The 26,742-nt window shown below is 62.7% G+C and overlaps 2 protein-coding genes across 5 annotated transcripts in view; both read right to left on the minus strand.

The window, feature by feature from the left end:
* Positions 1 to 4,943: 4,943 nt before the first annotated feature.
* Positions 4,944 to 17,765, minus strand: LOC138379641 (tubulin beta-3 chain). Of its 3 annotated transcripts, XM_069464783.1 has the most exons (6): positions 16,816 to 17,765; positions 16,395 to 16,396; positions 16,050 to 16,201; positions 7,650 to 7,758; positions 6,725 to 6,835; positions 4,944 to 6,019 (listed from the first exon to the last, which is right to left on the minus strand). In XM_069464783.1, exons 1-6 carry the CDS (start codon positions 17,763 to 17,765, stop codon positions 4,944 to 4,946), a joined length of 2,400 nt encoding a protein of 799 aa, XP_069320884.1. The 3 variants fall into 3 exon arrangements, with proteins under 3 accessions (XP_069320884.1, XP_069320885.1, XP_069320886.1); XM_069464784.1 differs by lacking the exons at positions 16,050 to 16,201; positions 16,395 to 16,396; positions 16,816 to 17,765 and adding an exon at positions 13,637 to 13,693; XM_069464785.1 differs by lacking the exons at positions 7,650 to 7,758; positions 16,050 to 16,201; positions 16,395 to 16,396; positions 16,816 to 17,765 and adding an exon at positions 13,637 to 13,693 and having other exon boundaries at positions 6,725 to 6,827.
* A 4,666-nt stretch (positions 17,766 to 22,431) lies between these two features.
* The window catches only part of TCF25 (transcription factor 25), a 30,126-nt gene continuing 25,815 nt past the window's right edge, over positions 22,432 to 26,742 (minus strand). Inside the window, exons 16-18 of one of the 2 annotated variants that reach the window (XM_069464764.1) lie at positions 25,516 to 25,595; positions 24,093 to 24,165; positions 22,432 to 23,792 (exon numbers count right to left, since the gene is read on the minus strand). In XM_069464764.1, coding sequence (XP_069320865.1) covers positions 23,616 to 23,792; positions 24,093 to 24,165; positions 25,516 to 25,595 — 330 coding nt within the window. In that variant the 3' untranslated portion in view covers positions 22,432 to 23,615. The remainder of the gene's footprint in view (positions 23,793 to 24,092; positions 24,166 to 25,515; positions 25,596 to 26,742) is intronic. The other variant, XM_069464765.1, reaches the window with a different exon arrangement.

Consider the following 26,742-nt stretch of genomic DNA (forward strand, 5'->3'; position numbering starts at 1 on the left):
CTGTTGATGAACATCCGGGCTGTTTTCAGGCTTTGCTGTTACAGATAAAGCTGCTATAAGCATTTGCGGCAAATATTCAGCAGCAGAGCGCCTGCGCTCCGTGGCGGGTGCGGGTTCAAGGTTGTGGGCACCGTGAAACCTTTTTCCCATGGTAGTCGCGCCATTTCACCTTCCTGCCTGGTGTTCCGTCTGCGTCCTCGCCAACACTTGGTGAGGGCAGCCTTAGCACCGCAGGACTGCGAGCAGAGCAGTGGTAGGATTTTATTTGCAAAAGATCCCTCTGACGCTCTGTGGAGAACGGATGTGGACAGGCCAGGAGGGGGCGCTGTAACAACGTGTTACCACCCTCTGGGAACCCGGCGTCCCCATCCCTGGTGCCCCCCAACCACCCCCAGCCCACCCCTGCGCTTTTGCTTGAAAGCCCCCTCCCCTCCTCTCCCTCCAGCTGTATCTGGTGGCTCTGTCCCACCCCCCCATGCCAAAAACCACCGTCCACAGGGGAAGCTGCCCCTCTGCAGGCCAGGGCAGGGACGCAGGGAGGGCCCGGCCATTCCCCTCCCTCTTCTGGGGACATAGTGGCCGTTTCCAGTGTTAGCTCTGAGTATGACCATGGGTGAGTCTGGTGTTTCTCTTTTCTTAATCTTTGTTTTCTGATTTTTCTGCGACAATCCTCCTCCTCCTAAGAAAGGGGAGGAGAGGATTTCCATGAGCCAGCGTCGGTGACAATTAGCCGAAGCGGACGGGAAGGGCTGGACCGTGAGGTCTCCCCACCGGGGAAGGTGCTCTGCAGAGGGGTCGAGATGTCCACGGGGGCTGGAAGGTGCCAGCGCCGTGGGGTCCCACGTCCCATCAGCACAGCCCGCCCGTACTAGTGCTTCTGGGCCTGGGGGTAGGGAGAGGCGAAGGGCTGAGGCCAGATTAATACAGGCACAGGGGACGTGGGGACCTGGTGCTCGGAGCAGCAGGAGCAAAGCTGAGGTTCTGCTTGGCAGAGGTGCCCGGCAGGGAAGCCTGACTTCAGGCCGCGCAAGCAGCACAGGCGGGCACGGGCTGGCAGCACACAGGCAGCTGGCACGCGCCCTGCTTCTCTGCGAACAGCGGGAACCGGGATGTCGGGCGACACTGAGGGCCGGTGGAGGTGCGTGCAGGGCCAGGGCCGGGCCTGGAGGAAGCAGGGTTAGCCAAGGGAGCCTGGCCGTAGGAGTTTCTGTTACCTACCGGTGCGGGCTGGAGACACTCAGGGACGTCCCTCTGCGGCCTTCGGCACAGGTGGTGCCGGGAGCCGGGCGCAGCAGAGAGGTTGGCGCGGGGTCAGGGGCAGGGGCCGGGGGTCAAGCTGGGGCCTGCAGAGCCTGAGGCCCGGACGGTGCCGGGAATTAGCCCTGGATCCAGCCATTTCGGACGCTGTGAACTTTGAGCTGGGACGTTTTGTAACTCAGTTCCTTCCATTCTGCCAGTTGTGGTTAGAGTTTCTGTCACTAGCACGGAGTTGTGACCCACCTATTTGTTTAGCGCTGAGGGTCAGTTGCCCGCATCTCTTCTCCACAACTTGCAAGACAGCGGTTTTTACTGGCGGCAGCCACGCACGGGAGGCCGGAGTTTTGGACTGAGCCCCGCACGGGCACAGCAGGGCAGACCGGAGCACACGCAGGTCGAGCCCCTCATCAGCTGAACCTGAATTCGCAGCCAGCACTCGCGGGGGCCGTCGGCCTGAGCCGCCGTGAGAGGGAAGCGCCTCCGCTTTAGCCAAAGAAAGGGACTTGGAAGCCACCAATCCTGGTGTCTACTTTCTTCAGCCTTTTCTTCCTATAAAGCCGACCTCTGCCCAGCTCATCGAAGCATCTTTCTGGTTCATGGACCAGCTGCTGCCTGACTGCTGAGTCGCTAATAAAAGCCAATTAGTTCCTTAAGTTCAATCTGTTGACATTTTGTTTCTGACGTTGCCCACACCAACCCCCCAGCCAGCAAGGGGACGAGGGGGGGCGGCAGCCCGTCCTGGACACCAGGATTCCTCGTCGGACGTCAGAGGTGGAGCTGCTGCCCTGCCACTCGCTAGTGGTGTGGCCTGGCCAGTCGCCGAAGCTGCGTGTGCTCAGCTTCCCTTCCAGAACCTTCCTAGGGTTACTGTGAGGAGAGAGAACGGCCGTGTATATGCTTTACCTGTGCGAGGAGCTGAGAGCTGGCTGGACGAGGTTCCAGACTCTTCCCTCGACTCAGCTGAGACTCCAAGGGTGGGGAGACGCGGCCTCTCACCACAGCGGCCGGCAGACTCCAGACTCCAGGAGGAGCCAGAGCCCGAGCTGCCAGGAGGAGCCGGAACGGTGTGCCGGGTGCAGCCCCCAGCGGTCTCTCGAGGGTATCCATTACTATGCAGAAAAACCACCTTAAAACACAGCCTTTAAGAACCATGTGGTTACGTTCATGAGTTGTGTGGGTCAGGAAGTCAGACACAACGGGCTGGCTTGTTCTTGCCCCGCGACACGGCCTGGTAGGCACCTGCACACGCTGGAGCTCTGTGCGGCCTCTGTGCAGTCCAACTCAGGCTGGAGCGCCTGGCACGTCCAGATGTCCACGCGTGGCCTCTCCTCGTGGCCTGTGCTTCTCACAGCATGCTGTGGCGTTCAAGAGGAAGCTCCCGAGAACCAGGCAGGGGCTGTGTGGCCTTGGAGGTCATGCGTCACTTCCAGGTTTTCTTACAGAGGCATGACGAAGGCATTTCGGGTTCAGTAGGAGGGGAGTTAGTCTCCACCTCTCGATGGGAGAGCGGAAAGGTCCCAGCGCGGACAGCCTGTGGGGGGAAGGTACCCCGGGGCCATCTTCGGACGGTGCGAGCTGTCGGGCGCACAGCACTTGGAGAACAACCTTCGGAAGCGCTCTCAGCGCTCCAACACTGGGAGGTCTGTGACAGAGGGGGTGGGGGAGGAGGAAAGGGACGTGTCCCCTCAGTTGGACATCAGCCTCACCCTCCCAGCCCACGGCCACCCAGCCTCTGCTGGGCCTGCTCGCTGTCCCCACCCACTGGGGTGGCCTATTCTGCCCTGGAGCTGCTGGGGCCGTCTGCAACCCTTGGTTTCATTCCCTTAATTGTCACAGGGTCTCCGGGTTGTTCCCCGAGGGGCTGCGTCCCCACAGCTCAGGGGGATCTGGAGGTGGCCGCCAGGCACCGTCCTCCTGCCTGTGGCTCAGCATCCAGGCTCTGCCTTCCTCAAAGTCCCCACCCCCCGGTGCTGTCCTCGGACACCGCCCAGCTGTCTGCAGACACCCTCTCGCGTGTGTCCCCAACCCCACCTCCCTACACCCAGGGCGTTTCGTTCCCATCGTTCCTTGTCTGCCTCAGTGGGTGACGTTGATTTATGAAAACCATTTGGAGTAATTCTACTCCTCTCGCCAGGCGTCGGTTGAAGAACAGGTATCCAAGTCAGGCCAAGGAACCACGAGGCGACACTTGCTGGGGGTTCATCCCCAGGAGGCACAAGAGGAGAAGCCCCCCTTTTCTGCCCCTGACCTAGCTGTGATGTCTGGAGCAGTGGCAGTGATCCTGGGACAGGAGGACAGGCCGCTGAAAGAGGGAAAGAACACGCGTCCTTGGACGAAGAGAGCAGCCCTGGGACTGCTCCTCGTCGAGACCCCTTGTTACAGGAGGGACTATAACTTAAGCCGTTTATTCAGCAAGTGTTTATTGAATACCTACCGTGAGTCAGACATCCTTCTGCGTGTGAGGGGCATGGCAGGGAACGGCATAGAAGTCCCTTCTGGTGGAGGGATATTCGGGTGACTAAATGACAGGCTAGATGAGGGGCGGATGCCTCCCCCAGGCCCACTTCACTCTTCCTGGCCGTCCGTCTGCGCACGCTGGCCTGAGTGGGAGCCCTGATGGGTCTCCGGTCCCGGCTTCCAGCCAAGTTCGGCCGGTGCGCGGCCTCAGCCGGAGACCAGAGGGTGCAGAGGTTGGGATGTTTATCCCCGGCTCCCTCTGAGCTGGGCTGGGGTTTGGCAGTGGATCCCCCCATCAGAAGCCACAGTCGTCTCTCCTGTGGCCCCAGCTCTGCCCCAGCCCATGGCCTCTCTGGGCCTCAGCCTTTCCCTGCAGGACACAGGACGTGGGGGCCCATGAACACCTCTGTCCTGCATCCACAGGAAGTGACCTCGGGGTGCGTGGAGCCAGCTTGCGGCTCCCCTGTGCCTGGCTCTGGGGCCTGTGGCCACATCTCACCGACCCCTTCCCAGAGCCCAAGCCCTGAGACTCCCAACACACATTTGTTTTTTCAGGGGCTGCTCAGGGCTCCCCTCCCTCCCTCCCTGGCTCAGGCGCCAGGCTTCGGGCCTCAGCTTCGCCCTGGCGAGGGCCGCCTGCCCCAACCTTCTGCATGCAGACCAGCCAGAAGAAAGCTCTGGAACGTGGGTCACCCTGCGGGAGGCCAGTTTCCATGTCACAGGAGAACCACACGGCGGGTTCCGGAAGGACGCTTTGTCCCAGCCCATCCCTTCTCCCGGAGCTGTGCCTTGAGACCTCTTCTGGCTACAAGCACAGTCCTGTCTCAGCAACCAGCCCTGCGGCCCCCGGGCCTCCCTGCCTGCCCCAGCTCACCCCCGCTGAATCCAACTTCCAGAATAAAAAGAAATCTCCAACACCAGGAAGGGGTATCTGACAGCGGTAGATTTATTAAGTATCCCCCAAAATATAAACACAAACCAATAAAAAAACAGAACCAACCATAAACCATCAGGGCTGGAGCCACAGTAAGTCAGAGACAAACGGGACACACGACAGAGATGCCCTATGGTGGGAGACGGAGCCCAGTGGGCGGGGGTGGGGCGGCCATCAGTGCTGGAGGACAAGGACTCGGGCCTCCGAGCTGGTGGGGAGCAAAGCGGGGGGCTGTCGGTAGCTAATGGCGCTGGGGGCGGAGCACCCCGGCCCCACACCCCGGCTGCGAGCTGCTTCACTTGGGGCCCTGGGCTTCCGACTCCTCCTCCTCGTCTTCGTACATCTCGCCCTCCTCCTCGGCCGTGGCGTCCTGGTACTGCTGGTACTCGGACACCAGGTCGTTCATGTTGCTCTCGGCCTCGGTGAACTCCATCTCGTCCATGCCCTCGCCGGTGTACCAGTGCAGGAAGGCCTTGCGCCGGAACATGGCCGTGAACTGCTCCGAGATGCGCTTGAACAGCTCCTGGATGGCCGTGCTGTTGCCGATGAAGGTGGAGGACATCTTCAGGCCGCGGGGCGGGATGTCGCACACAGCCACCTTGACGTTGTTGGGGATCCACTCCACGAAGTAGCTGCTGTTCTTGCTCTGGATGGCCAGCATCTGCTCGTCCACCTCCTTCATGGACATGCGGCCCCGGAAGACGGTGGCCACCGTCAGGTAGCGGCCGTGGCGCGGGTCGCAGGCGGCCATCATGTTCTTGGCGTCGAACATCTGCTGGGTGAGCTCGGGCACCGTGAGGGCGCGGTACTGCTGGCTGCCGCGGGCTGTGAGTGGCGCGAAGCCCGGCATGAAGAAGTGCAGGCGCGGGAAGGGCACCATGTTCACGGCCAGCTTGCGCAGGTCGGCATTGAGCTGGCCCGGGAAGCGCAGCGAGGTGGTGACCCCGCTCATGGTGGCTGACACCAGGTGGTTGAGGTCCCCGTAGGTGGGCGTGGCCAGCTTGAGCGTGCGGAAGCAGATGTCGTAGAGCGCCTCGTTGTCGATGCAGTAGGTCTCGTCCGTGTTCTCCACCAGCTGGTGGATGGACAGGGTGGCGTTGTAGGGCTCCACCACCGTGTCCGACACCTTGGGCGAGGGCACCACGCTGAAGGTGTTCATGATGCGGTCGGGGTACTCCTCGCGCACCTTGCTGATGAGCAGGGTGCCCATGCCGGACCCCGTGCCCCCGCCCAGCGAGTGCGTCAGCTGGAAGCCCTGCAGGCAGTCGCAATTCTCACACTCCTTCCGCACCACGTCCAGGACCGAGTCCACCAGCTCCGCGCCCTCCGTGTAGTGGCCCTTGGCCCAGTTGTTGCCAGCCCCACTCTGACCTGTGGGGGAGAGGAGGAGGAGGAGACAGACAGGGGCTAAGGGCTCTCCAGGCCTCCAGCCCCTGCGTGGACATCCCAGAGGGCTGCTGTGGAAGCCCAGTGTCTCTACTTTCTCTTCCATTAAGTGGGCCCCACCGAGCACAGCTTCTCACACCTGCGAGCCTTCCCGAGCCACGCTGCTGCGTGCCGGGGACCCCAGCGGCATGGTGCCCGGTGTTGACGGCTCTGGACAGGGAGCTGAGACCTGGAGTCAGGCCACAGCCTTGGCTCTCTCCTGAGGGGAGACAGTCTCTCGGGCTGGCCAGGGCTGGGTGTGAGTCAGCAACTGTCAGCTGGGCATTCTGGGGTCTGGAAGGCAGAAGTGTGAGGCCCTGTTTCTGGGAGAGCATCCAGGGCCCTGCTGCAGGCACGGGCACGAGAGCGTCACAGCAAGGCCGCGCGTCATCACTTCCAGAGTCCTCGGAGGCCCCACTTTGATAACAATTCTCTAAGGTCATTTCTGTTCTACACCTCACTGTGCTCGAACTACATGAGTGGTGTCTGTTTCCTGCAGGGTCCACTCTCTGGGCTCCCAGTGCCCAACTGTAAAATGGAGAGGTCAGTCCCCACCCTGCAAGATCACAGGGAGGAGCCGACTTTGTTCTTCGTGTCCAACACCCTGGGTTGGCCTGCGAAGGGGCCAGAGACCGAGCAGGGGAAACTTACCGAAGATGAAGTTGTCAGGCCTGAAGAGATGCCCGAAGGCCCCAGACCGGACGCTGTCCATGGTCCCAGGCTCCAGGTCCACCAGGATGGCCCGAGGCACATACTTGTGAGCTGAGGGGACAGGGGCTTAGTGATTAGGGGGCCTCCCTCCCTGCCATGCCTGCCACAGCCCTGTTCCAACCCTGTGAGATTGGACTCTGCAGTCAGAGGGGCCCGGAGCCAAAGGTGAGTTTGGGCAACTTACTGCCCCGTTAGCTGTGTGGAAGGGGCGGGTCAACGCCCCAGAACAGGCAGGATCAACTCACACGTCCATCTGGGCAGGTTAGTATTTCACTACTTTGTTATGGAAATCACTTTGTACCAATTGCTAAATGGCTCTTGGTCAAGCTCTCCAAGGGACCAGATGATCCCTTGCTCTGGACTCTCCCGTGCCCCAGCCCCCAGGGTGCAGCAACCAGAGCCTCCTTCCCCTGCCTGTACAAAGGCTGCATGATCATTAAATGTGTGTGTGTGTTTAAGAAAAAGCGTCTCTCTCTCTCTGTCACTCAGGCTGGAGTGCCGTATCGTCAGCCTAGCTCACTGCAGCCTGGAACTCCTGGGCTCAAGGGCTCTTCCTGCCTCAGCCTCCCCAGTAGCTGGGACCACAGGCAGGAGCCACCATGCCTGGCTGATTTTTTAACTTTTTGTACAAACAGGGTCTCGCTATCGTCCAGGATGGTCTCAAGCAAAGCTCCTGCCTCGGCCTCCCAGAGTGCTAGGATTACAGGCATGAGCCACCGCGCCCGGCCGATTTGTTATTTTTATTCTGAGTCTGGACACCCACTATCCAGTTATGCCTGCTGGCCTCTTGGGGGGCAGAGGAGCCAGGACCCAGCCAATCCAGGTGCTCCCTGGGGGGGAGGGTGGGGGCTGGGCAGGTGCTCACAGGAGGCCTCGTTGTAGTAGACGCTGATCCGCTCCAGCTGCAGGTCCGAGTCCCCCACGTAGTTGCCGCTGGGGTCTATGCCATGCTCGTCACTGATGACTTCCCAGAACTGTAGGAGGAGCGGGACAGGAGGGGTCAGCAGGTGGCCATGACCCCCTGCCAGGCCCTTTCCCTCCCAAAGCCTTATAGCCCTGGGTATAAAATCGGGGCCTTGTCCCCACGGCCTTCACTAGCCCTGTTGAGCGGCTTTAGAAAAGGGCCCCACGTTCTGTCGTCTCTCAGGAAGTTGTCCCAATAGGGGCGCACACCAATGTCTGCCTGCCCAGGGTCCCCAGGTCCCCAGGCTGGCTCGGGGCTCGGCTGACACAGCCCCAGGTTCCCAACCCAGCCGTGTGCTTGCCGGGCAGGGGCCTTGGCCAGGTGACTCCTCTGCAAAGGGGACTTGGTAATAAACACGCTGAGGGGTAGTTTTGTTATTTCTTCTTTTCAGACAAGGAAACTGAGGCACAGAAAAGGCAGAGAATGGCTCACAGGAGGTGGCAGAGCAGGGTTCGGAGGCCCAGGGTTCAGTTCATACTTTTGGCCACAGTACCTGCCCCTGAGTGTCAGAGCAAACCGTCCAGCACCCGGCGGCATCCTGAGCATCACCGGCCTCAGCCACAGGAACCCCAGGGACCCCGGGAGCCAGTCTCACTGCGCATCCTCAGCTGGGTCTGCAGAGGCGCCACTGGGGTCCCGAGTGGGAAATGACTTGCCTGAGGTCACCCAAACTGTCCGTGTGGAGCTGGCACTGTCCCAGTCCCGGGACTCATTCTCTCACTAGCTGGGCAGGAACGGAAAGTGCTTCTCAAACTCTCCTCCCAGGGCGCACACTCAGGGGCTGCACCTCCCGGGGCCACAGCCCAGCCCCGGCCCTCCCCCAGCTGTGTGGCCTCGGGCAGGTCACAAGGGTTCTCTGCGCCTCAGTGCCCCCATCTGTACGACAGGCCTGATGACAGGTCTTTGTGAGAATAAAGTGAGCTAATGTGTGCAAAGCCTGCGAATGGTGTGTGGCAGATAGTGCTCCGTAGAATTATTAACACAAGAGTGTGCACACACCCTGGGGGACAGGAAGGCCGGTAGAAAAGTGCGGCCACATCCCAGGGACACTGCCCAGGCCGTCCTGGAGCACAGTGTCTGCACGTGCGGGCAGCAAGCCTCATGGGTCACATGCCGCCCAGCTTCCCAGGGCTGCCTGGCCTGCCCCAGGGCGCCTCCTTCTTGCTCTCAGGGCCGGAGTGACTTTCAGACGAGTTCATGGGTACGAAGTCTCCCAAAACAAAGGGCCACTGATGTGAGTCGTGGCCTGGCGGAAAGGTTGCTCAGTGGGAAGAGCAGGTTAGAAAACGGTTTGCACATGCTTATCTACATATGTGTGTCTCAGACACACACAGAACGCGGTGCCGGGGCAGGTCCCAGCGTGGGGGACAGAGACTTCTCTTCACTGCATGTCCCTTGGCACTGTTGGAATTTTGTCATGAGCATGTTAGCTTTTCAAAAAAGATTAGTTAAAAATAAATTTTTTAAAAAGCTTAGGAGTATGAACAGAGTAATTCTTATAAAACGCGCAGGTGTCTCCCAAGAGACTGTAACCAGAAGCCACCTCTGCGAGGGTGAGGACCGGGTTGCTCTTCCCTTTTGTGCATTTCATCGTTGCTAAGTTTTATTCTTCTTTTTGCACTAAGTTTTTCATTAGACAAATAAAATCACAGAAATCACTGTGGCCTGGTCTGAGCTTCCTACTTGGTGCTTGGCCCACGAGGCTGCCTCTGAGTTCCCTCCATTTCGGTGATGGTGACATGCCAGACCTGGGGCCTTGGTCCTCACTGCCCCGGGGCACCCCAAGTCTCTGGATTCAGGGAACCCACAGCTTCCAGCCCTTGTAGAGGAGGAATGAGCTCAACCAAGAGCGTTTAGTCGCTGTGCTGTGGTGACACTTCTACGGGAAGTTCTTTACCGAGTGGGAAGCGATGAGCAGGTGGCTCTGGGCCAGGGACTCTGCCTTTCAGGACCTCAGTTTTCTCATCTGTGAGATGGACGTGCTCGCAAGACCCACATCTAGTGACAGCACAAGGCTTGACATAAAAGCATTCCGCAAACGTTGGCTTCATTTTGTTAAAAGGTTTTAGATGCCATTTAAAGTTTTAAAGCCATAGGCACAAATAAATAAAATGGACAGAAAAGAAACCTTGTCCTCATCTGGAGAGGGGACCTAGAGAGACGGTTAAATGGCACTTTAGCCTGATCTGCAATGTTTTACTTTTTTTTTTAACAAGGAGACTGTATTAATAATTGCTTTTGTAGTTAAAATTAATAAAAAACATTATTTAAACTAAAGTATCTTAGTAAAATATATTATGCGGCATATTTAATAAATAATAAAACATAATTTTGTGAATTACGTTGTTAGCATCACCACAGCAAAGAAAACTGCCCGAGGACGCGTGGCGCTCGGCCCGGGCCGGGCTCCTCTCGCGGGCGCTGTCCGCGGTGCTGACGCGCTCGGCTCCTCCGAGCACAGCTGGGCTGCGGCGAGCGGGCGCGGCGCTCTCGGTTTGAGCCCCTCCGGGACCCCAGACACCCGCCCCCCAGCCCCCGGCCCCACCCACAGCCTCACGGGGACCAGGACAGCCGCTCCCTCCCGGCTCTCGGTTTGAGCCCCTCCGGGACCCCAGACACCCGCCCCCCAGCCCCCGGCCCCACCCACAGCCTCACGGGGACCAGGACAGCCCGCTCCCTCCCGGCTCTCGGTTTGAGCCCCTCCGGGACCCCAGACACCCGCCCCCCCCCAGCCCCCGGCCCCACCCACAGCCTCACGGGGACCAGGACAGCCGCTCCCTCCCGGCTCTCGGTTTGAGCCCCTCCAGGACCCCAGACACCTGCCCCCCCCAGTCCCCGGCCCCACCCACAGCCTCATGGGGACCAGGACAGCCCGGTCCCTCCCGGATCTCGGTTTGAGCCCCTCCAGGACCCCAGACACCTGCCCCCCCCAGTCCCCGGCCCCACCCACAGCCTCATGGGGACCAGGACAGCCCGGTCCCTCCCGGCTCTCGGTTTGAGCCCCTCCGGGACCCCAGACACCTGCCCCCCAGCCCCCGGCCCCACCCACAGCTTCACGGGGACCAGGACAGCCCGGTCCCTCCCGGCTCTCGGTTTGAGCCCCTCCAGGACCCCAGACACCCGCCCCCCCCCCAGCCCCCGGCCCCACCCACAGCCTCACGGGGACCAGGACAGCCCGGTCCCTCCCGGCTCTCGGTTTGAGCCCCTCCAGGACCCCAGACACCTGCCCCCCCCAGTCCCCGGCCCCACCCACAGCCTCATGGGGACCAGGACAGCCGCTCCCTCCCGGCTCTCGGTTTGAGCCCCTCCGGGACCCCAGACACCCGCCCCCCAGCCCCCGGCCCCACCCACAGCCTCACGGGGACCAGGACAGCCCGGTCCCTCCCGCCGCCGGGTCGGGGCCCCGCCCCACAGGCTCCGCCCAGCGGCCGGGAGGCGGGGGCGGCCGGGGGTCCCTGGCAGCTGGCAGCGGCGCAGACAAAGGCTCCTTCCAGACGGCTCAGGACTGCCCTGCCCCTCCGGGGGAGGAGAACGGGGTCGGAGCCCAAGACCCCACCAAAGAAAACCAGGAGACTCATCTGCTCCTTTTGGGGGGGTCGTGAGTCCCCCCCAGCTTTCCCTCTCCTGTGTGTGAGGCAGGCAAGTGGCTCGACGTCCCAGAGCTTTGAGGTTTCCTGGTCCCGGGGGAGGGCCAGACCCGTCTCCCCACATCACTGCGCTAACGCCCCAGGGCAAATTGTGATGAATCACGTTACCACTTAGGAGGAGCCTGTTTGCTTCTAGCCTGAGATCACCCTCACCGCCCTGCACGACACCCTACCCCCAGCCAGGTCCCTCCCCAGAGTGGGTGGGCCCCTCTGAGCCAGGCAGCACACTAGGACCCCAGAGCAGGAGAGCAGCCCCGCTTGGCCACCCGGCCAGCTGCTGCTGCTGGGCAGGGAAAACCTGTGACACCCCCACCTGCTGCAGCTACACCGGTGACAGGGGCGCCTGTCTGTGGGGGCGGATGAGCCCAAATCCCCGTATGGGGCTGGCCCAGAGGGCTTGGGGGTTGATCTCTGGAGACCGTCCAGGGCGAGAGGGCTGGACGGAAACCACTGGGCTGCTTTACTTGCACTGGTTCCCACAGAAGGCAGCAGTGGGGGAGGGAGAGCCTATGGCCCCCTCAAGAAAATTTACTTCTCTGCTGTTTGCACTGTTAAAAAGAATCAAATATTAATTTTTAAACAAACATAAATTAGAAAAACAACTCAAAAGGAATAAAAAGTAATGGAAAAACCTAAGTACCACTGTGCTGAGAAGCAGAACAAATCTCAGCCCAGGACATTGTCCAGCACTTAGGCGGCTACCTCTGCCCACAGAGCCCCAGGAGGTGTCTGCAGTGTGGGCCTGGCCTCTCCGCCCGGGCTCTCGACTCTGGGCACATCCCGGCCCTGCTGGAGGAGGAGGAGAACCAGGCAGGCCTCAGGGCTGCCTGTCCTCCCTCCCCCCAGTGACCCCTGGCCCTCCCAGGAGCAGATGCTCAGGGCATGCCTGGGCCCAGTGACCACATCAGTGAGCCCCCAACCCCTCCCAGCAGGCCAGGGCAGCTGTCAGAGGCGGCCCTGGGAGTCTTCATTTGATTTGTGGCCACTGTCCCCCAGGCCTCTCCTCCCCCAGCCCCTCTGCTTGGCAGGCACAGCTGTCTTTCGGGGTGATTAGCAAGTCTTCCTGCTATGGGGCCTCTCCCTGCCCCCCTCAGGCACCACCACCCAGAAGCCAAAGTTGCAATTTACATGTCAGCCACGTGGCTGCCCAGCCCTGTCGTAATTAGCTTTTTGTTCCTGCATGGTTTCTATGGCAACAGCCTCCAGAGGAAGGCTTTCCGTGGCCCCTTCCCCTCCAGGACCTGTCTCCGCCACCGCCTCCTTAAGGGAGGCACTCCTGAGCTGGGTCCCTGGCCTTGGTCCTGACAAAGCCATGCCGCCCCACACGGTCCCGAGGGGAGACCCGCCCGCCTGAGGCCTGGGCGGCACCTGCAGGGGCTGAGCCAAACGGGCAGCCCGGCTTCGTCTGCGCTTGCTGGGTGACCTTGGGCAAGGGACAGCTTCCCAGGACTCGGGACAGGACATGACCTCGTGAGTTCAGGCAGCGATTAGGCCACCTCCCCAGGCTCCCGGCAGGGTCACTGCAGCAGCCTCTGTGAGCGGGGCCGACAATGGAGAGAGAAAGGCGAGCGATGACGCGGCCTCCACACCCCAGAGCTTTGTTCCCATGTCCAGTCTCCAGCCCGGGGGCTCTGGGTGGGCGCAGTCCAGCTCGGAGGGGGATTTGCCCAGGCAGGGCTGTGCTCAGAGATAGTCCAGCCCCGGATCAAGGTCACCCTGAGTCCAGGCCCAACCCCTCTAACAAAGGAACAGGGTGGGGGCTAGGGAGCCGAGGGCTGTCAGAGCGAGGTTGGGGACAGTAGGGCAGCGCCGGCCTCTTGGGGGACGTTCTGTCGCTCCAGTAGGGGGTTTGGCAGAGGAAACCATCAGGACTTGGGGGAGAGCCCCACCCAAACCTGCCCACTCGGCCCATCCCGCGGCCCGCAGCGGAGAGGGCCACGCCCAGAGCGCGCCCGGCGGCACCTGCAGAGCCCCGGGCGGGCCGAGGGGTGGACGCGGCCGAGGCGTAAGGGCCGCCCCGCGCTGCGCCCGACAGCCCCGGTCACCCGGCGGCGGGGGCAGAGGAAAGGCGAGGACCCCCGCGTCCTGGCCGCGCGGCGCGGGGCCGGGCACGGCCCTTTGTTCCCAGCTCCGCAGCGGCGGGTGCGGCGCGGGGTGCGGCCCCGGTGCACGCGCCTCCCTCCCCGGGCTGGCTGCGGTGGGGACGCGGGCCCGGCGGGCGGGGGCGGCGCGCAGCCTCACCTTGGCCCCGATCTGGTTGCCGCACTGGCCGGCCTGGATGTGCACGATCTCCCTCATGCTGGGCGCGTCTGCGGGCGGCTGCGGGACGGGCGCGGATGGGCCGGGCTGGCTGCGGAGGGTCCGCCGCCCCCGCCGCCCGCTCTTATAGCCGCGCCCGCCCGCCGCGCCCCGTGACGTCACCGCGGGCGGCCAATCCGCAGGCGCCGCCGCAGCGGGTGGCCCGGGCTCCGCAGCATCAGCACCGCGCCCCGCGCCCCGCGCCCCGCGCCGGCCCTCGCCCCTCCCCCCCGACCCGCCGCTCCCCATCCCCCCTCCGCCGCCGCGGGCTCGCAGGGAGGGGCTGGCTCCCAGGGGGCTGCGGCGGGGGGCGGCGGCCTCCAGGGAAGACAATAGAAGCCCCCTTGGCACCGCGCTCCCCGCTGCCTTCCCGGGGTCCCCCCCAGCGGCGGCCGCACCCTGCGGCTTTGCGAGGGGGCCTGTCTAACCCCGCGCTTAGGGACCAGCGCCCAGCGTCCCAGCTCCCTGTCCCGTGGCGGGAAAGGTTCCCTGAGCTTTGCGGGATCATTTGGGGCGGGGGAGGCAGAAGGTGCCGGGGCAGACCCTGACCCCGCTGCGGAGAAACGAGCGTCTCGGAGCGCCTGGGTCCGAGCGCGGCGGCGCCGTGTCCCGCGGTGGAGGAGGCCACTGCCCTTGCCGAGGGGCTGCCAGCGGGGTCCCGACGAGCCCTGGACGTGAGGGTGCCTTGTGCACGGCACCTGGCAGCACCGGTGTCAGGGATTGTCATAAGGACACACAAGACAGGCAAGTGACCAGCCAGGCTGGGGGTGCTGGGCAGGGGTTTCTGACGAGGTCCCCGATGTCCGGTGTGTGCGGAGACGGTGTGTGCGTGGCGGAGGGAGCGCGGGGGACAGCTGGGAAGAGCCCACCGTCAGAGAAGGGTGGGAAGGGACGAAACGGGCGTGCAAAGCACGCGTTATACTATGCGCACGCGCCACTGGGCTCCTCTCCTGGGTCAGATGTAACATCCTTCTGAAATTTCAGTAACAAAATCCCAGCTCAGTGCCACCACGGCCGGACAGGCCGGACAGGCCAGGAGCAGCATCCGCTGCACAAGGGCGCAGAGAGCAAGCCGGCCCGGCCGCGTCCACTCTGCGCGCACAGCAGGGGCCCCGCACCGCTCTTCTGTCCAGAGAAGCTCCCAGTTTGGCAAGTCTAGAAATGGCTCTTTTGTTCTTGAGAGATGCCCCTCCCCCACGACGTGTTGGCTTTCTGTGGTTGGTTTCCCGATGCCTGGGGCCCCTCCCTGCCCCTGTCCAAGGGGTCCTGGGTGAGCATTTGGCTGCGTCTCCTTGACTCAGCAAGGGCAGGAGCTCTGCCACACGCAGCAGGCCAGGACCGCCTCCCTCCTGGGAGGGCATCACGCCAACCAGCTCCTCCTCCTCCGTCCCCAGAGGTTTCTGTGCCAGGCGCAAGGCTGACTCACCGTCCTGTCTCCCAGCAAGGGCTGGCCCTGCCGGGAACCAGCTCCCGGCCCTGAGGCCAGCACTTCAGCCTGCCCTGGACCTGTCCACTTCTGAACCCCCTGGCAGCACCCCCATCCTCAGAGGCCCTGCCTCACACGCTCTCAGGCCGAGCACTGACCCCCAACTGCTGGAAGGGCAGTGCTGGGCAGACCCGGCCCGGCCCACCCCACGCCAGGGGCTCCTCCAGGAAACTGGAAAAGGACAGGGTGGGCCCGTTCACAGTGCATCTTGCCTGCAAGGGCTGCTGGGACAGGGCTAGGAAAGGGACAGGCTCCGGCTGAGGTCACAGAAAGGGCTGGGATGTGGGGTCCTACCTCAGCTGCCGCTGGGTGGCTGGGACAGTGCAGAGTCTTGTCACCATCGAGGTGACTGGGGTGTGTGTGTGTTGGGGGGTGCTGAGGAGCTGGGGTTTGTAACCACAGAGGGGAAGTCAAGAAGGAGGATCGGGGTGGGCCCGACGGGGGTCTCTGTCCTCTCCCTACAGGCACGCAGCCTTCTGGGGCTGTGGTCACCTCACCCGCACAGGCCAGTCGTGGTCTCTGGGACTTCCTGCTCCCCCTCGAGACTCCCACCCTGCCACCTTCCCCTCCCCCGTGCCTGCACTCCCAAACTTCAAGCAATTTCTGGAAGAGGCCAAGGTGGGTGTGATGAGTCTGCAGCTGGGCACATTTATTACCGGACTGTTTCCTGGCTCCGAGCTGCCAGGCACTGGTCACGGGTTCAGGACAACAGCCTCCACTGCAGCCAGAGCAGGCGTCTGCCCGAGCTGTGTGCGGGGCATGAGCCGGTGCAGGCAGACAGGCCCTGTCTGCCGCTCCCTGGTCACCGCTGAGCCATACCCCTGGCTCTAGCAGGGGTCAGCCTCTGCCTCTGTGGGGCCGGGAGTTCACTTCTTCCTGAAGTAGCTGCTTCAAGGCTGTGGCTGAATATGTCTGGTCACAAAGCCCCTTCTCCTGAGGCCATCTCAGGAGCACTCCTTGTCCGTGGCCTTGTAGCTCTTTCATCCCAGAGACCTCCCAGCTGACGAGGGCACAAGTAAGGCCTGAGAGTTGGCAGCAAAGATGGGGTGGAGGCCAGGCACGGTGGCTCACGCCTGTAATCCCAGCACTTTGGGAGGATTGCTTGGGGTCAGGAGTTCGAGACCAGCCTGGGCAACATGGTGAGACATCATCTCTACCAAAAATTAAAAAAAAAAAAATCAATGAGGTGTGGTGGTGAGCACCTGTAGTCCCCACTACTCAGGAGGCTGAGGCAGGAGGATTGCTTGAGCCCAGTTCGAGGCTGCAGTGAGCTGTGATTGTGCCACTGCACTCCAGCCTGAGCAACAGAGCAAGACCCTGTCTCAAAAAAAAAAAAAAAAAAAAAAAAAGAGATGGGGTGGGGGTGGGGAGTGGACAGAGAATGTTTCTTCAGGAGCCTGGGTCCTGCCCCTGGTGCCTGGAGCTCGAGGCCCCACAGCCTGCCCTGCCTCCTTCTCCCCACACCTGCTGTTGGTGTCTGCTGGAGGTTGGCACCCATCCCTTTCCCTGGTCCCAGAGGGTCTGCACTTTAACACCTTCACAGATCATTTAGTTCATCCAGGATCAGGGCCACATCATGTCACCACCGCCCTCTGCCCAGCCGCTGGGCTGGAGACCAGAAGCCGCCCCTGCCTACCAGGAGAACAGCAGCACCTCCTTGAGCGTCCTGCGGAGCTCCTGGCTGCGGAAGGCGTAGATGAGGGGGTCGACGATGGTGTTGCAGATGATGAGGGCCAGGAAGAGCCTGAAGTTCTTGAAGATGCAGCTGCAGGTTGGGTGCTGGGGGCAGACGGCTATGAGCGTGAGGTGCAGGAAGAAGGGGCCCCAGCAGAGGAAGAAGACACCTAGCAGGATGGTGAGGGTGGCAGCACCCTTGAGCCCCCAGCCCTGCTGCACCGGGTGCTGCCTCTTGTGGAGCCGGGCGATGGCCTGGGCGTGCTGGCATGCCTGGATGAGCATGTGCACGTACAGCAAGGCCATGAGCACCAGCATGGCCAGGAAGAAGACCACCAGGCAGAGCAGGGCGGCTGTGCGGTCGTAGTAGGTGATGAAGAGGGTGCTGGAGAGGATGCTGGCCGCCCAGACGGCAGCGATGGCCCGCCGCGCCCGGGCCAGCGTCACGATGCTGTGATAGCGCAGTGCGTAGAAGATGGAGATGTAGCGGTCCATGGCGATGGCGCCCAGAGAGCAGAGGCTGGACACCATGGAGCTGCAGATGAGCACGTCGATGACGTTGCCCAGCTGCTGCACCACGGTGGCCTGGGCTGCCAGGGCACCCACCTCCAGCAGCAGCAGGACAGCCGTCTCCAGCAGGTTGCTCACACTCACCAGCAGGTCCGACAGCGCCAGGCAGCAGATGAAGCAGTACATGGGCGAGTGCAGGTTGCGGTTCTTGGCGATGGCGGCCACCACCAGCGTGTTCTCCACCAAGCTCACCAGCCCCAGGCAGAGGAAGAGTCCGTCGGGGACGGACACCTCCAGGCACTGGGGTCCTGTCTGGTTGGCGGCCGGCCTGAGGTGGGGGGTGGCGGTGGGGGTGGAGTTCACGGCGCCCAGCAGGCCCCTCTGGGACCCCTGCGCAGGCATGGTCCCGTCCAGGGAGCAGGAGTCCAGCGGTGCCCACCCTGCAGGCGTCCTGCTCAGCTCATGGTGCCGGCCTCATTCCGTCTGGGCACCCCCCGATCTGTGCTCACACTCGCCCTCCCCCTGGCTGGACACTTCCTGCCAGAACCCTGAGCTCTGTGGCATTGACCCTCTGGGCTCAGGGACTCTCACTCCTGATGTGAACAAACCCTGTCCTCACCCCCCTCCCTGCCTCTTCTCTGGAGGCTGCTCAGGTCCGGACATCTTTACACCTCTCACCTCCACCCTGCTCCTTGTCACTTGCCTCTGATAGCTCTGCCACCTCCTGCCTCCCTGGGCCAGGGGCGGGCCGAGGTCCTGGGAAGAATGGGGCCTTTCTCTGCATCTTTAAAGTCGTCCCTGGCCGCCCCCCGCCCCCTCAGGGCAGCCACATGATGGGCTTGTGCCGTGATGCATGAAGACAAATGCGGCACCCGGCCTGCCGCCAGGTGGCGAGAGTGGCAGCCAAGGGGCTCCCTCCTCTTTGCCCTCAAAGCCACTGAGTGTCCCTGGCCTGGTCACCGGTACTCTCCCTGGACCTCTCCTCCAGGCGTCTGGGGCCCCCTCGGACCTGCCCATGCACCCCCAACTTTGAAACTCCTAACTCTCCTCCAGACCCATCTCCAACACCTTCTTTTATTTTTTTATTTTATTTTGACAAATTTTTTATTAGTTTATTTTATTTATTTATTTATTTATTGTAGAGTCGGGGTGTCGCTCTTGCTCAGGCTGGTCTCGAACTCCTGAGCTCAAGCCATCCTCCCACCTCGGCCTCCCAGCGCGCTGGGATTGCAGGTGTGAGCCACCGCGCCCAGCAGCACCTCCTTCTTGAAGCCGTCCTCAAACCCCAACCTCCTCAGTCCCTCACTGGCTGTTGAGGGCGGCACCGCCAGCCCCCACCCCTCACCCTCGCCCCACGTCAGGAGCTCGTGGAGGACAGGGGCACCCCCACTTCCAGCAAGACGCACACGTGGAACAGCAACTGCGTGGGCTTTGCTGGAGCTGCACGTTGCTGGGGGCGTGAGGCCAGGACAGAGGGTGACAGGGACACCAGAGCCTGAGGCTGCCCTGGCCCCTGCCCCCCAAGGTCCAGAGCGGTGACTCCCCTCCAACTGCAGCGCTGGGTGGGGGTGTAGCTTCCTGGGAGCTGACTGGCGGGAGAGCACCCTGGTCACATCTCTGGGACCCTTCAGTCACATCTTGCTCCTGCTCAGCCCGACTGCAGCACCCCGGTGCAGCTGCCCACCCTCCCCTGGCGGAGCCCCCGTTTCCGCTGCGGAAAGGCCTGAGCCAGGAGCCCCATCCCAGGCAGAGCTCTTGCCGCCAGGCGGGATGCAGCCCCAGGGGCCAGCAGGGACGGTGGGAGGGCCACACGCCACCCTGGCACCCGGCTGGGCTCACCCCAGGCACCTCCTCACTGACCACTGCATCTGGCTGGGACGGGGAGGGGCACGGACAGTCGAGGCTCGGACAAGCGGCCGCAGAGCAGTGAGTGTTTCCGAAGTGTCTGTGACAGTCACGGTAAACCCACCTTGCTCCCACGCATCTGCCTCCGACCAGGTGATGCCCACCCGGCGCGTCGCGGCCGCTAATGCAGTAGACGGCAACCACTTCTTACATCTGCACTTTACAACTTAGTCTTTCCCGTGTTTTGTTTTTATTTTTAAAAAGCTTGCTGAAGTACAACACACACAAAAGTGCACAAATGACAAGTATGCGAGTGGACGGCCCGGCCTGGACGCAGCCGTGGCGGCAGCAGGGAGACCTCGGCCTGGCCCTTCCCGCGTCCCCGCGAGCGGCGGTTCCAGCTCTGACACACAGGTTGAGTTCTGCCCGTTTGGAACCTCACATACATGGAGTCCCGCAGTCTGTGCTCCTTGTGGCTGAGACTCGCTTGTTCTTGCAGACAATCGTAACCCACAGCCTCAGACTGCAGCGTCCACGATGGGACCAGAACCCGCTGGCATTTGGTGGCTTCCGGGCTCGACTTCCCTATTGCAGACGGTGCTGCCGGGATGTCTCGCTCTCGTCTTTCAGTGGACACAGAGGTGTGTTTCGCCAGACGACACCCAGGAGTGGGACTGCGTGGGCAGAGGTGTATCTTCAGCTTTAACAGACGTGATCAAACTGTGTTCCAGGTTGGTGGCCTGTTTCTGACCGTGGCCGTGCAGGGGCCCCGCCTGTCTGGGCTGCTCGTTGAGAGGGTGACAAGGTGCCTTCGCCCCAGGCCTCACAGCACCAGCACAAGGACCCGCCCGCGCAGGGCCTCACCTCAGCCCCAATTTTCACCTTCTGCAGACTTAGCCCCTCACACTCAGCTTCTGGCTGAGAACTGCCAGAGGGGGACGCACGGTCCCAGGGCACGACCAGGACGGCTGGGGAAGGTGGACGCCACCCGTGGCGTGAGGGGCTGTGTCCCTGCCACAAGGAGCCCAGGACGCCCACCGTGCAGGCCACCTCCAAGGACCCGGCCGCTGCAGACCACTGGCCAGCACCTCTGGCTCCAGCCTGCTGCGTCACGGCGTTTCAGGGATGTCAGTATTTCCAGCTTCGTGAATGAGGCCTTTGAAAGGGACGTGGCTAACCCCAGCCCTGCCCCCCTCCCCCCCACAGCCTGAGACTTCAAAGGGCGTGGGAATCGGGCAGCCTTTGGCAGAGGCAACCGCAGCCTTCTTCCTGGCAAGCCCCTGCCGGAGGCATCAGAAGTGGGGACCCTGCCTCAGGACTGCCGCGCTGGTTCTCAGGGACGGGCTGCGGGGGGCTTCGTGGGAAGGAGACAAGACACATCTGAGCTGGGAAGATTCAGCGTTTTGATTCGTTATTGTCATGGGGGAGATAAGTTAGCCTTGGGATTATCTGTGATTGGATGTAATCCTAAAGCTAATTATCTCAATTTTTTTTTTTTTTTTGGAGAGAGGGTCTCATTCTGTCACCTGGGCTGGAGTACAGTGGCACAATCACAGCTCACTGCAGCCTCGAACTTCTGAGCTCAAGCGATCCTCCTGCCTCAGCCTCCCGAGTAGCTGGGACTACAGGCAGCACCGCCACACCCAGCTAATTAAAACATTTTTCTTTTTTGTAGAGAAGGACGTCTCAATGCTTCCTAGGCTGGTCTCAAACTCCTGGCCTCAAGCGATCCTCCTACCTCAGCCTCCCGAGTAGCTGGGACTACAGGCAGCACCGCCACACCCAGCTAATTAAAACATTTTTCTTTTTTGTAGAGAAGGACGTCTCAATGTTTCCTAGGCTGGTCTCAAACTCCTGGCCTCAAGCGATCCTCCTACCTCAGCCTCCCGAGTAGCTGGGGTTATACACGTGAGCCACTGCCCCTGGCCAATTATACCTCCATTTTCATCTCGTGCCCCTGGAGAAGCTGCGTGCACGGCGACCAGGGGACACGTAGGGGTGACCCACTGACTTAGTGGGGCACACCGAGTGCAAACCGCCCCCTCCCTTGGGCAAAGGTGCCCCATTCCCACCATCTGAGCCATTTCTCATCAGTGCCCCCATAAGGAGGCTGAAAACAAGTGTCTTTTTGGTCTGTTCACGGCGTCCAGCACCGAGGGCCTCCCACACACACGCTTCATGTGCACCCAAGATCTGGGGAGGCAAAGCCTCGCTGCTGGCCCGGGGGCGGCCTGTGTCTGGCCACGGCTGCGGCTGGAGCGGCGGGGACTCTGCCTGAGCAGAGGGGCCCGGCTTCCTTCACGGAGGCCCAGAGCCCCGCGAGCAGCCAGCCCCTGCCCTCTGGCTCTCACCGCGGGGCTTGAGCACAGCCTCCCAGGAAGGCCCGGCCCAGAGCCGGGTCACGACGTCTTGGTTCAAGGCCCCTCTGTTTCCTTTGCACTTGGGGGGCAGGGGCACGGGAGGTGGCGAGCTGCTATTCCGGCCTGCGTCCGCCCCTGGGGCCTGTGCTGGAGACCGAGATGGGGTCTGGCTCGGTGGGGAGCAGCAGTCCTGCCCGTCGGCACCGAGGAGGAACCTGGATTCGCCACTCACCCTGACACTGGTGGCAGGATGAGCCTCCAAAGCAGGTGTTTAGATGAGCTCTGAGTCTTCTCTCATTGTCATTAGAAATAGGTTCAGCGGCAAGTAATTACATAAACCCAAATGGCGCTGCTGAAGCGCCGACGGTTTGTAACTTCTCAGGACGGGAGGCCGGACTTGGCCTCTCTGCCTCACTGTCCGTGGAACACTTCGTTTTAGAGTTTGACTCCTGCTGCAGGGTGGCTGCTGCAGCTCCAGCGTCACATCGTGGCCCCGCGTGGATGCATTTAAGGCTGCTGGAAGGAAGAGGCATCGCTTGCCTGTCGTTTTCAGAGAACAAACCTTCACAGAAGACCCCTGGGACACTCCCCATCCTGTCGCCGCAAGTTCATCAGAGGCCACCCGCTATGGAGGGTGGAGACAGGTGGACCTAGGACAGGCTGGGATTACCCCAGTCACCCCCCCTGGAGCTGGGTGTAAAGCCCCTGACAAAGCCCAGTTCTGCTGGCAAGGAACACGGGCGGGTGAGGTCGCTGACAGGCGCCTGCCCCGATCACGCCGACCTGCACCCGGCCAGGCTGGGCGGCCGTCGGCTCCCACGGCACAGGATCTCGCCGACGGGCCAGGGCAGAGCGCGGCCGCCTCGGGCTGAGTCACAACCGCCGGCAAGTGCTGGGGCCGCCGCTGGCAGGCCCCGGTCTGAGGGGGACACGTGTGCTCACCCCCCACGGCTGTCTCCTGCGGACACCACCCCCCGGGCCCCTGCTCCCTCCCCAGCCCCCTGGGAACTGCTGACAGGGTGGTCTCACAGGTCTCCACGAACCCCAGACTGGGTGTCTCCACAGGGCACTTCTGGAAGACAGGCCGGGGGAGCCGCATTCGCGTGGGGCTGAGCAGCACTTGCCCCTCACTGGGCGTCTCTGGGCCAAGGTCCCCCAGAGGCCCGGGGGCAGCAGCTGTGCCCAGCCCACCTCACCTGCTGCTTCCTGGGGGTGGCAGTTCGTGGCCCGTGAGAGGTGCGGGGGGGGGGGGGGCAGACACCTGGTGCAGCTGTAACAGGTGTCTTGGATCCTTCCGGAACTGAACAGGCTTCTGAGCCACAGGCCACGGCCACAGCCTCTCCTGCTCTGTCTGCAGACGGCCTCTCCTGTGACTGCGGCAGCACAGGACGCCGAGGCCACCGCGTGTCACCCACCAGGCGGACCTGCCCCAGCAGAAGGGCCCTCCGCGGTGGGGGCTCTGGCAAGCGCCCCTGTCCACCCAGACTGGACGCCCCCGTCCCTGCCATGTGCACCCCCAGAGCCGCCCAGGACAGTTTTCTTTCCCAAACCTGCTCAGGCTTCCCCTGCGACGCGGAGCCCGGCCTCGAGCTTTCTGCTACGGTTCCTTGGTCAGCGTGGGCAGACTGGCTGGAGGACCGATGGCCGCCCCACGTGCCGCCCCCACGGCGACCGACCGGCACAGCAGTGACGCGGGCACCTCTGTTCCGGCCCAGCCAGACCCACGCGGTGAGGACCACACGGGGCTCTGGCGCTCACAGGGACCCTAGGGACCTTCTCCACCCCCGACTTCTGCCCCCACGACCTGGGCGCACGTGGTGGGGGTCACTGGAGAAGAGACGGAAGCGCGGCTGACGGGGACGCAAGGCCTCAGTGCCTGGAAAGAAGCACTCACGACGGCAGGGGCCGCCACTTATGGGGAGAAACACGTTTATGGAGAGACAGGAGGGCAGGGTGACAGCAGCGTCTCTGCTGCGGGGAACGGGCCGCCCCGACCAGAGCAGGGACCGCACGGGACCCTCAGTCCCACTCGCCCTCCCCCTCCGCCTCAGCGTCGTCCTCCGGGGGCGGCGCCTCCAGGTCGTTGAGGTGGAAGTTCGCCATCATGTCCCGCACGGCCAGCATCAGCCGGTTCAGGCCTTGGTTGCGGTTGGGACCCCCCGGCACGCCGTCCTCCAGCCTCTCCCCCTGCGGCAACGGGAGGTGCTGAGCTGGGACTTGGGACCTGGGCCCGAGCAGGAAGATGCGTTGCCAGGCCTGAGGCGGCCCCGCCCCTGCCAGGTCCCCGCCCCTGCCAGCTCCCGTCCAACCCAGGCCAGGCCCCGAGCCGGGGGGGCCCCGGCGTGGCGGCTCCAGCTTCAGGCTGGCACCCCCACCTCCTGAGCAGAAGGGGCTCCCCACCGGCACGGCACAGCCTCAGCGGCTCCTCGCCCCCCGTGCCGGACCCCAGCAGGGTCCAGACATCGGCACTGGCAGGGACTTACCCGTACCCGCGGCGGGCAGAGCCAGGGCGCGTCCGACCTACCTCCGCGGTGTAGTTAGGCAGTAGCGAGCGGAAGAAGAGAGCGATTGTGTTTCCACGGCTGACCGGGCTGATCCTGGAAGGCCAGAAAACAAAGCTGAACTGACATTGTGGGCGCCAGCCCAGCTCACAGGGACGCCTGTCAGCTGCCTCCGCCCTCTCCACACCCGGTGGGGCCCGAGCGGCCCGTGGGGAGAGACGCAGGGCCTGAGCCAGGCCCCCGGTTCCCAGGCAGTGGCGGATCAGGGCCCTGGGTGGGTGGCGAAGACCCCTGACCAGCTTGGGAAGGGGCTGTGGCCTGTGGGGCACTGGAGGGGACGAGGGAAAGACCAGCTCAGACCCGACCAGCACAGGGCGTCCAGGCTGCGGCTGCCCCTCTGGAGCCCGGGCTCCCCCTGCGCCAAGCTGCCCACCGGCCCCCGCCCGGCGCCTGCTGCCACGCACAACTGCAGTGGCAGCGCCTCCTCCAGCACGTACAGATTCGAGAGCGTGAGCTGGTCACGCGCACACTGGAGACCCCGGGGCCCGGGTTAGGCGGAGACCCCACTGGTGGGGTGAGCCCCTGCAGCCCAGCCCTGCTGGACGCTGCAGCCCACACCGCCGGCCGCCAGACACTGTGCCCCGCGGGAACAGGACAATTCCTCGGTGCTGCGGCATCAGCACGTCAGGACGTGGGGTGTTTTGAACCCATGACGTTAACAGAAAACTATTTTCTGGCATTAACATAAAACAATTTTCATCTTTCTTAGAGAATACAACTGAGAACTATTTTCCCATGAACACGCAGTCCAAGTTTCATAATAGAATTGAGTGGGAAAAAAGGACTTCGTTCTCCCACACGTGTCCTGCCCAGGTCTGAACACGCCTGCCTGCTGCAAAGGCGGGATCCGTGTGACTCCGGCCACCCTCTGCGGGTGACGGGCCCCGGCAAGGCGGCCGCTCAGCCTGAAAGCCCCTCCCTACACTGGCAGCCCCTGCGCCAGCTCCTGGCCCAGGCTCAGGGCCCGCGTCGGAGTCTCTGACCAGGCCCCGTGCAGACCCCTTTGGGGGACCCCAGCACCGCCCACAGTCCGCCCACCCTCTCTCCCGGCAGGCTCTTCCTGCAGTTTTGCTTTTGTATCTATTTCTCGATTCTGTAACTAACATCTGTTCTCCCGGCTTCACTGGGCGCCTCCCCGGGCGGCTTCTGGCTTTGCTTCCCACTGTGCTCTGGCACCGGCGAGGGCCCCTGACGGCCAAGCGCTCGCGCACGTGCTGCAGGAGCACATGTGGCCACGGCTGCCCCATCGCTCTCCCTGCTCAAGAGCGGCCGAAGGCCCTCCCGACACTGCCCGATGGCGCAGCGTCAGCGTCCAGAGGAGCAGGGACTTAGAGGAGCAGGGACCTAAAGCCGCAGGGCCACGGGGCAGGGCGGGCGGACAGGTACCTCTCCGGTCTGACGTAGGAGTAGATCGTGTCCAGGGGAGGCAGAGGGTCAAAGCCCATCACAGACTGCGTGGTCACATCCTTCGGGAAGGGACACAAAACAGAGACGCTACAGATGCTGCTGGGGCCTCTGCCCTCTCCCAGCAGAGCCCTCCCACCGGCTCCAGTTTGGACTGGACCCAGCCACTGAGCAAGAGTCGCACAGACATGGCTGTGCTCTTCGTACCGAGGAGCTTTGGGTGAAGGGGTGGGACAGCCCTCCTGCCACCGGGACACTCTCGGCAGCCGCAGGGAACGTGCGGGACGTTCTGCCCTGCCCACAGGCCTGCGGCAAGGGCAAGAGTGTCCTACGGCTGCTGCTCACACACGTGTCAGGAACTCTCACTCCAGTGGCCGCAGGCCGCAGGCTGCGGGGGCCTGAGCCCCGGTCACACAGAGCCCCCGGAGCAGCGGCCACCCCCAGCCCTCCACTCAGTGCCCCGTGCCGTCCTGACGCCGATCAGACCAAGCAGCTCCTGCCTGAGACACGGCCGGCTGGGCCAGGTCCAAGGCCCAGTGGAGCAGCCCCAAGTTACACCAGGAGGCACCACGGTGTCCTCAGCAATGAGCCCAGCGTCACACCACCCTGTGACTCGCTGTTTTTCCTCACTCTTTCCATTTTATACAATACCCCCTCTTTTTGTGAGACACAGTCTCACTCTGTCGCCCAGGCTAGAGTGCTCAGGCTGCGGGAGGATCTTTTGAGCTCAGGAGTTCGAGACCAGCCTGAGCAAGAGCGAGACCTCGTCTCTACTTAAAATAGAAAGAAATTATATGGACAGCTAAAAATATATAGAAAAATTAGCCGGGCCTGGTGGCGCCTGCCTGTAGTCCCAGCTACTTGGGAGGCTGAGGCAGGAGGATCGCTGGAGCCCAGGAGTTGGAGGTTGCTGTGAGCTGGGCTGACGCCACGGCACTCTAGCCTGGGCGACAGAGTGAGACTGTCTCAAAAAAAAAGAAAAAAAAAAGATCCACCTGCCTCAGCCTCCCAGAGTGCTGGGATTACAGGCGTGAGCCACCGCGCCCGGCCTATCTTATCCCTTCACGACAGTAACAGCTGGTGTTCCCACAGACCCTGTGACACCGGGGGTCCGTGACAGAGCAGGATTGTGCCCTACAGCTGCACAGAGGCCCCTGCAGCCACACCGTGGTCACAAGACCGTGGGAGCCATAGCTCACCAAGGCCACA

Source organism: Eulemur rufifrons, unplaced genomic scaffold (genome assembly GCF_041146395.1).
Source record: "Eulemur rufifrons isolate Redbay unplaced genomic scaffold, OSU_ERuf_1 scaffold_107, whole genome shotgun sequence".
Lineage (NCBI taxonomy): Eukaryota > Metazoa > Chordata > Mammalia > Primates > Lemuridae > Eulemur > Eulemur rufifrons.